This window comes from Propithecus coquereli, unplaced genomic scaffold (genome assembly GCF_000956105.1).
Source record: "Propithecus coquereli isolate 6110/MARCELLA unplaced genomic scaffold, Pcoq_1.0 Scaffold315, whole genome shotgun sequence".
Taxonomy (NCBI): domain Eukaryota; kingdom Metazoa; phylum Chordata; class Mammalia; order Primates; family Indriidae; genus Propithecus; species Propithecus coquereli.
This window is the reverse complement of record NW_012148786.1, coordinates 921667-931938: the sequence shown is the minus strand read 5'-3', so window position 1 is coordinate 931938 and position 10272 is coordinate 921667. Positions and strand designations below refer to the sequence as shown.

Genomic DNA, 10272 nt, shown 5'->3' with positions numbered 1-10272 from the left:
AGACTTTACTTTTAGAGCAATTTTAGGTTCACAGCAAAATCGATCAGAAGGTATAGATATGGCCCATATACTTCCTAACCCTACATATGCCTATCCTTTCCCATTATCAGAATCCCCCATCAGAGTATTACATTTTTGACAACAGATAAACCTACATCACATTATCACCCAACATCCATAGTGTATATTCCTTTTGGGGAATTTTTCAATACTAAAATTCCTCTACTAGGAATAAACTAACTCTTCCTCTCTGCTTTCTATAACTTTATTATTATTTCAGATATTAGCTTATCTTCCAAGGTGAAAATTTCATAAACCATGAAAAGATTATTAAATACATAAGGAAGTGACTGTTATATAACAAATTAACAATCTTCTACCCATCCTCCTGCATTCTACTCTTATTGGTGAGTTGTAGTTGTGAGAGTTCTGGTCATCTGTTTAATTAATTTGCTATTGAAGCCTTTCAAATTCTTTATGACTAGAACTTAAATATAATTTAATTTTCCAAAATTAAGCCTCTCATACATTACACATATCAGCCTCACTGAACTCTTTTTTTAGTCCAAAAGTAAAAAAAAAGTCACTTAAAAAATAACATACTCAGCTGCCTGCTTGTAGTGCTTCAAGTCTTTCTTTAAATTTTTGTTCTCATTTTCTAAAAGCATAATCTGGGTGTAGACATCTGGAACATTCCCAACAGCTCTAGGCTCAGTTACTCCCTTCTGTATTAATTCGTACCTAGGATAAAAATCAAACAAAAGGCTACATGTTGTTTCATTCTACTAAATTGGCTTAATTTATATGTAATTCAAGAAGTTAAGTCACAGGAAATTTTATAATAATTAGTTGCTATATTACATTTATAAATTAAAATGTCAACATTCATAATATATTTTTAAAATAAAATATTAATAAACTGCTAGGAACTAATACTGTCATGGCATATAAAATATAACCGAACATTTCCTATACTCCAAGCACGGGTCTAGAAGTTGACAAAACTAAGTCTCTATCTCATGGAGTTTCTATTCTAGTGGGGATGGTGATAAGTTCTATAAAATAAAATAAGCATGAAAAAAGCGATAGAGAGGGTGAGGTAGGAGATTGTTAGGGTTGTTTGCATTATGACTAACAAAGGATGGTCATGACTAACAAAGTGATATTTGGGCAGAGACCTGAAAGGAATGAGGACTGTGCCATGTATATATCTGGGAGAGGAGTATCTGGGGCTGACAGAAAAGTAAATGCAAAGACCCTGAAACAAGTAAGTGTTTATCACCTACAAGAAAGAGCAAAGAGCCTGTATATTTGGAGTATCTGCGGCTAGAGCCAACTAAGTAAGCAAAGGAGAGAGTGGTGAGAAATAAGTCAGGAAGACAGCAGGGAGTAAGTAAAGTGATTTTACTCTGAATCAGAATGAAGCCATGGGAAGGTTTTAAGACAAGTGACCCTTAGCAGATTTATATTTTAAAGGAATGAGTCTGTTTGAAAAAAGACCCTAAAGAGACAAGCATAGAATCAGAGAGACTAGTTAGCAGGCCTCTGTGATAGTTCAGGAGAGAAAATGGCAGCTTGAACAAATTGGTAACAGTGAAAGTTATGAGAAGGGTACCTTCTAGATATGTTGCAAAGGTGGAGTCAACGGGATTCTCTGATGGATCAGCTGTAACGTGTTGATAAAAGAGAGAAGCCAAGGATGACTCCAAAGTTTTCATCTGAGCAACAGACAGCCATTTACTAGGTGGGCACAAATGCAGTAGGAGCTGCGGAGTTGGAGGAATCAAGGAATTATTTTCATTCATGTTAAATGTAGTATGTCTAACAGACATTCAAGTGAAGATGAATGTTGGGTATACATGTTCAGAGTTTAGGGAAAAAGTTTGAGTAGGCAATTTAAATGTGAGACTCATCAGTATATAGATACTATTTAAAGCCACAAGACTGGAAGAGACCAGCTAGGTAGTGAATGTAAAGAAAAAAATGAAGGCACCCTTGGACTGAGCCATGAAACACTCCATTGTTTCAAAGTTCAGGGAAAAAAGGGAATAGTACCAAAAGAGACTAAGAAAGAGTCCAGTGAAGCAGTGGGAGAATATGAGAGCTGTGCCCAAGGACCAAGTGAATAAAGTCTTCCAAAAAGAAATGAACAACAGTGACAAATGCTGCCAGGAGGTTGAAAAAGAGTACTGAGAATCAATCACAGAATTTGACAATGCAAAAGTCAATGAGAAAAAATTTCAGTATAGACACGGGGATGAAAGCCAAACTACAGTCGGTACGAGAGAGAAAGATATGAAAAAGTGGCAACAAACTTAAAGAGGTATGCTATAAAGCAGAGTGCAGGAAATCAATATGAACTTATAAGAGGATGTGGAGTCCAGGGTATTTTTCCTTCCTTATTTTTAAATATGTGAGATATTATTACACATCTGGGTGCTTATGGGAATGACCCAGCAAAGAGGGAAAAAATTGACAATGAAGGAAAAGGAGGCACAATTACAGGATCAATGTCCTTGAGTAGGTGAGAGGAGCTGGGATCAAGTAGACAAGAAGAGAGTTAGCCTCAGATTGTAGCATGGTTTAGTGTTTGTTGACAGGAGAGAAGGTAGAAACCTGAGAACAAAGGCAGCAGGCTGGTAAAGAGGAAGATGGGAGTCATGGAACTTCTATATTCTCAGTGAAATAAGAAGGAACATCAGAGAATCATTTATAAATTGTAAATAATTATAATTTTCATCACTGTATGTAGCAATCAATAAAGCTAAACAATCCAAGAAGAGAAAAAACATTTCAAGTAATAAAGTTATTAATAAAGAAATAAATCCCTACAAAGCTTGTTCTAGATGAGCTATATTAGAGCTAAAAATAAATTATCAGTATTTTTATATTATAAATCATAATTTTATTAATGTATTACATAGTAATAGTCATATATTTTTATGTTATATACCTTATCTGATATTTAAAATATCAGCAAGAGGACACCTGTAGAATATCCTGAAGGTTAAGATAATTGGATTAACATTTATAATATTTGTCACAATTTATAAAACAGCAAGTAGACAACCATTTAATCATCAATTGAGTATTTTATCTGTATTTGGAATATGATTTATATTTATCTCAGAAGAGAAGATATAGGGATTGATTGAAGTATTAGACCATAAAGTTTTTCTGACCATACATTGGTTTTCAGCAACTTGCTTTTTTAATGCAGAAAAATCGCTAAAAAAATTATTTCTATAAGGAAACAAGTGATTTGATTGTTTTTCTCTAAATTAAATACTATAAATAAAATAGTATGTGGTAAAAGAAGAACAAATCAAAACATAGCATTTATTATATAATATCTATCTTAGGGAGTTCAAAAATCATTTATCAGGCAATCTTCCTACAATCCATGTAAAAATATGAAAGATGACTTTAAATTCACTATTAGATAACACTGTAAGTAATTGGGAACCTTAATCTACAAACTCCAGAAATACATTACTCAGTACAACTTGCATTCACCTACATAAGATTTTTTGGTTTTGTTTCAGTGTATGAACATGTTGTTTTGTTTTCTTTAGGTTTAAGGAATCCCCTCGGCTTTTTATTTCTTCCTTCTTATTCCCTCACCCTTAAATGAGACTAAAAAGTGTTCAGGTAGGAAAAAGAGATTGTCATAACTATTAGGAATTTGAAATATAATTTATTCCCAACAAAATTTCCAATAAAATTATTGCAATAAAATTAATGTTCATAATACTTACCATAATCTCCATAAACTATTTAAAATTATGTAGAAATGGAGAATATGTATGCATTTCAGGAAGAAAGTACATAGAGCTTTCATAAGCTTTGTCTACATACCAAAGGAATAAAAGACCAACTGCCATAAATGAAAAGTATAATAGAATTCCATTAAGCATACAATAGTATCAGAAGAGTAAGGATTATTTTTCCTTCATGATGGCACCCAAGGCATAGAATATAAAAGGGGAAAGGTCACCCAGCTAATAAGAGGCATCAAATGAGAATTTTTCTGCCATCTTTTCAGAAAGAATTAGGGAAATATTTCACCAAAAAAGACAAAATTCTCTTAATTACTGTCCAAACTGCAGATGTTGGAATACCCAGTGTCATGATTACTATCACTGTAGAAGCAGAGAGTCCTTCCCAGGAATAATATAGCACAATTGACAAGTTTAGTACTGTCCCATGATTCCTCAAGCCAATATGGAAAATAGGTACAAACTTGGACTCTAAATCAAGATATTGCTTAAGTTCTTTTAGACTTCAGCCTGGCCAAAAGGCACCTTTACTAATATTTTTTCAAGGTTTCCTGTATATAATTTCAAAATATAGCACTTTGGTTGGGACATTGGTCTTTAAGATCAGTCTGGCCTTGGCTGATTCTGCCACTTACTGGCTGTGACTTGCTAACACTTTCTGAGGCAGATTTCCTAACCTCCCTAAGCCGCCCTTTCCTCATCAATAAAATGGAAATATAACTGTGGCTACCTGCTACTACCTACAGTTGGTGGGAGAAGCAAATGAAATACTACATAAGAATATACCATACCACTAAAAATGATACAAAGTAAATTTCTGAGTGATGAGCCTAAGACTTCATATTCTTAAATATTTTTAAATCCTTCATATTTAACAAACATTGCATTAAGTTTTTAAAAAACTCAAGTTAAATACTCACCTACACAGCTGTCTTTTTGATCTCATACTACATAAATATTTATAGTGCTCAACTTTATCATACTGTAGCACAGTAAAAATTAGCATTATAGAAGAGTCACTACATTTCTGTGTTTAACTTACTAATGATTAGGGAAAAAATTTCTTACATGACACATAACTGGAAGCCAAGTCTTCACTGAGTAAAGAAACAGCCATAAGTTTAAAGATTAAGGAACAACTAGTTGTGCTATAGTCATTGGGAGTCATTACTACATACACAACACCACACATACTTCCTACACATACTGGACATTAGGGCTTTGCAAAGATAATTTTAATTCTAGGCTATAGCATTAAAATATAATCATCATAACATTTTCTTCTACAATTCTTATAGTTTCATGACTTAGGTTTAAGTCTGTTATCTACCATGAGTTGACTTCTGTGAGAGGTGAGAGATACAATCCTGTTTCAGACTTCTACATGTGGCTATCCAATTTTACCAGCACTATTTATTCAATAAGGATTCTTTTCCCCAGTGTATGTTTTTGTCTGCTTTGTCAAAGATTAGAGGGCTATATTAGCATGGTTTTATATCTGGGTTCTTAGTTCTGTTCCATTGGTCTATGTCTCTGTTATTCTGTCAGTATCATGCTGTTTTAGTTACTATAGCTTTGTAGTATAGCTTGAAGTCTGGTAAATTGATGCCACCCAATTTATTCTTTTTGCTTAAGATTGCTTTTGCTATACATGGTCTTCTCTGGTCCATATGGAAGCACAGAATTATTATTTCTAGATATGCAAAAAATGATGTTGGTATTTTAATAGGGATTGCATTGAATCTGTAGATCACTTTGGGTAGTATAGACATTTTAACAATGTTGATTCTGCCAAACCACAAGCATGGTATGGTTTTCAACCTGTTTACATCCTCTGCTATTTTCTTCCTCAGTATTTCATAATTTGCCTTGTGGAGGTATTTCACCTCCTTACTTAAATATATTCCTAGGTATTTTATTTTGCTTGTTGCTATTGTGAAGGGTATTGAGTCTTTGATTTGGTTCTCAGTTTGACTGTTGTTGGTGTATAGAAATACTACTGATTTGTATACATTGATTTTGTAACCTGAGACTTTGTTGAATTTGTTTATCAATTCCAGTAGTCTTATGGCAGAATCTTTGAAGTTTTCTAGATATAAGATCATATAGTCAGCTAAGAGCAATATTTTCACCTTTTCTGCCCCCACTTGGATGCCCTCAATTTCCCTCTCTTGTCTGATTGCTCTGGCTAGGACTTCCAGCAATATGTTGAACAGAAGTGGTGATAGAGGGCAACCTTGTCTGGTTCCAGTTCTAAGTGGAAATGCTTTCAATTGTTCCCCATTCAGTATAATTTTGGCTGTGGGTTTGTCATATATGGCTTTTATCATTTTTAGGTAAGTCCTATCTATGCCTATTTTGTTAAGCGTTCTTATCACAAAAGGGTGCTGAATTTTGTTGAATGTTTTTTCTGTGTCTATTGAGAGGATCATATGGTCTTTGTTTTTACTTCTATTTATGTAGTGAATTACATTTATCAATTTGTGATGTTGAAACATCTCTGCATCTCTGGGATAAAGCTCACTTAGTTATGATGGATTATTTTTTTGATAAGCACCTGAATTTGGTTTGCTAGGATTTTACTGAGAATTTTTGCAACTTTATAGATATCGGCCTAGGCAAAGAATTTATGAAGAAGACCCCAAAGGCAATCACAGAAACAACAAAATAAATATATGGGACCTGATCAAATTTAACAGTTTCTGCACAGCCAAGGAAACTATCACGAGAGCAAACAGATAACCTACAGAATGGGAGAAAATATTCACATGTTACTCATCCAATAAAGGGCTGATAACTAAAATCTATATAGAACTGAGGAAAATCAACAAGAAAAAAAAAAAAACCCATTAAAGGTGGGCAAAGGACATGAACAGAAACTTTTCAAAAGAAGACAGACTACTGGCCAGCAAACATATGAAAAATGCTCAACATCTATAATTATCAGGGAAATGTAAATCCAAACCACAATGAGATATCACTTAACTCCAGTGAAAATGGCCTTTATCAAAAAGTCCCAAAACAATAAATGTTGGCATGGATGTGGAGAGATAGAAATACTCATACACTGTTGGTGGGACTGCAAACTAGTATACTTGTATGGAAAGTAATATGGAGACACCTCAAAGAGCTACAAGTAGAACTACCATCTGATCCAGCAATCCTACTACTGAGCATCTACCCAAAGGAAAAAACGACATTCTATAAAAAAGACATCTGCACTAGAATGTTTACAGTAGCACAATTCACAATACAAAGATATGGAAACAACCCAAGTTCCCATCAATACATGAGTAGATTAATAAAATGTGGTATATGTATACCATGGAGTACCACTAAGCCACAAAAAATAATGGTGATCTAGCACCTCTTGTATTATCCTGGACAGAGCTGGAGCCCATTCTATTAAGTGAAGTATCACAAGAATGGAAAAACAAGCACCACATGTACTCACCATCAAATTGTTATTAATTGATCAACACTTATGTGCACATCTAGTAGTAACATTCATTGGGTGTCAGGCAGGTGGGAGGGGGAGAAGGGGATGGGTATATTCACACCTAATGGGTGCAGTGTGCACCGTCTGGGGGATGGACACATTTGAAGCTCTAATTCAGGTAAGGCAAAGGCAATATATATAATCTAAACATTTGTACTCCATAATATGCTGAAATAAAAAAAAATGTCTACTAAATTCCAGGATTTTTGCAAGGAATATGATGTTGAACAAATTATGTTTCTCATCCTCAAGTAACTCTCTCATAGAAGAGCTTGTAAAATTCATAAATAGCTGTAAATTCTGAAAGATGTCTATAATTGAATATATACACCAGATATTTTGAACTGCATTCTGATTTGGCCATGGTTATTTAGCATGTTCTGGACCTAAGAAATGTCACTCTAAGCTTCTTGGGCTTATATTTTTTATTTGCTTATTTTTCCTATTCCAAATGACAGTTGCAAATTTGAAATTTGCAGTAGTGAATCAGGACTATAGAAGGGGTATGCTCATATGTAGAGCAAGCAAGCAGGCAAGTTACACCTCTGCGAAGAACATAAACAGTGCTGAAAAGTAAGGAAAAGAAAGAAAAGGGTTAAAAAAAGGAATCTGTTGGTGGCCTGGCAAGAACCAGGGCATCTACCAAAGGAGAGGCTCCTAATCTTTTGTGCCATGGACTTTGTCTCAGAATAATGTTTTTAAATGTATGGAGTAAATAGCATTATAAAGGAAACCAATGAACCATAAATATCAAATTAAAAAAAAAAATCTAACCATTCCCAGAAAGTTGTAACTACACTGCTGACATTGGAGTAATTACATATTATACCAAAGTTTATTGACTAAAAGCTGCAATATTTATCTTTTTTGCAAATTAAAGAAATATATTCCTAATTTATAATCTCTTTGATAATAAAAAAATTAAATTCATAATCAAATGTTATAAATAATTGCACTATTACCTTTGATGGCATTTTTATTACCACCCTACCTTCCACAAAATGGTAGGCTCATGCCAAAGTGGAGACAGTCAGAGATTGAATAGGAAATAAAAAAATAAAGAAAGAAAAAAATAAAAACTCTATTTTCAAAATATTGGCTGGAAAGGGAAGAAGAGTTTGAGAAAGAAGGTGGTAGTAAGAGGCAAGAAAAGAGTAAGAATGAACGTTTAGGGTAAGTAGTTCTGACCATGTTAACAGCCAGGAGAATAATCCAGTATAGGGACAGAGATGGGTGACATATACTCAGGTAAGGGTATTTAAATTACACGACCATATTTTCTCCATATTAATCTCTTCTTTAATTTTGCCCCCAGGGAAATTACCATTGTCCACAGAGTATTTCTCAAACAGACATAAAAACAGCATTGACTAAATTCCCAGTAGTAACTTCTTAGTGGTTCATAGAACAAATTCCTATTACATTCACATATATATATATATATATATATATATATATATATATTACATAAAGCAGGGCTTGGCAATCTTTTTTATAAAGGGTCATAAATAAACATTCTAGAATTTGAAAAAAAAAAAATCTTTGTTTGCCATCTCATGTCTGTCATGACTAACTTTGCTTTTATAGTGTGAAAGTAGCCATGGACAATACCTAAAAGAAAGGTCATGTCTGTATTCCAATAAAATTTTATTGACAAAAATAGGAGGCAGGTCGAATTTGACCCAAGGATTTTAAGAATTTTCTGACCCTGGATTTAAAGAATTTATTATATTTTCTGTTTGAGGATTGAAAGAACATGAGTCAAATTTTACTGCCCATTTTTTTGTTTATTTGTTTATTTTTAACAAACTAACAATGGAAAAACTTTGGTCACCTTTTATAAGATTAAGTGAATTCACAGCAATGATACATTCTAAGCGTTTTTTCCTCTAATAAAAATTATAAAAATAATATATTTGATGTTCTTATAATTCTACTATGTTGACTAAGTAAAGGTTCTGATCAAAATAAAAAATGTTTCACATGAAATAAAGTATTCAACACAGTATAATCTCATTGAAACCTGGCAGTTAGAGATAAGGATAAAATTATCTGAACCACAATATTACTAAACCCATATTATAAAGAGATACTTTAATAAATTTTATCCTATAATTACAATATTATATTAAATGGTATGCTTGCTTATGGGTTCTTTAAATCCTCATACTATCATGGTACCCTGAAATTTCATCTCATTTCATATGAAAACAATCAACTAATTGTTAAGAGTATACTAAAATCCAGATTTCTCTAAGGGAATCATTTCACATTTTGGACTGGCCTAACATACAAGCACTACATGTCCTAACACACATTCTTAGAAGACAAAAAGATAATTGAATCACACTAATCTTTCTTTTTTTTTTTGAGACAGAGTCTCACTCTGTTGCCCCGGCTAGAGTGAGTGCCGTAGCGTCAGCCTAGCTCACAGCAACCTCAGACTCCTGGGCTCAAGCGATCCTACTGCTTCAGCCGCCTGAGTAGCTGGGACTACAGGCACGAGCCACTGTGCCCAGCTGATTTTTTTTTTCTATATATTTTTAGTTGTCCAGATAATTTCTTTCTATTTTTAGTAGAGACGAGGTCTCACTCTTGCTCAGGCTGGTTTCGAACTCCTGAGCTCAAACAATCTGCCCGCCTCAGCCTCCCAGAGTGGTAGGATTACAGGCATGAGCCACCAAGCCCAGCCTAATCTTTCATTTTATCAGTACTAGAAGTTAATCATTTACCTACTTTCACAAAAATGTATTTTCTAATCTATTTGTAACTATGTCATAGGGACATTTTTATAAAAATCATTTTTTAAATCATTCGTACAATTTCCAGATTTAAAAGAAGTAGTATCAGCCGGGCACAGTGGCTCATCCCTGTAATCCTAGCACTCTGGGAGGCCAAGGTGGGCAGATCATTTGAGCTCAGGAGTTCAAGACCAGCCTGAGCAAGAGCGAGACCCAGTCTCTACCAAAAAAATAGAAAGAAATTAGCTGGACA

The 10272-nt window shown here is 33.9% G+C and overlaps 1 protein-coding gene across 1 annotated transcript in view; it reads right to left on the bottom strand.

Moving 5' to 3' along the window:
* Positions 1 to 2: 2 nt before the first annotated feature.
* The window catches only part of SPAG16 (sperm associated antigen 16), a 45758-nt gene continuing 35488 nt past the window's right edge, over positions 3 to 10272 (bottom strand). The window contains exon 5 of the mRNA XM_012650238.1: positions 3 to 741. Within this exon, the coding sequence (XP_012505692.1) occupies positions 588 to 741 (154 nt within the window). The 3' untranslated portion in view covers positions 3 to 587. The remainder of the gene's footprint in view (positions 742 to 10272) is intronic.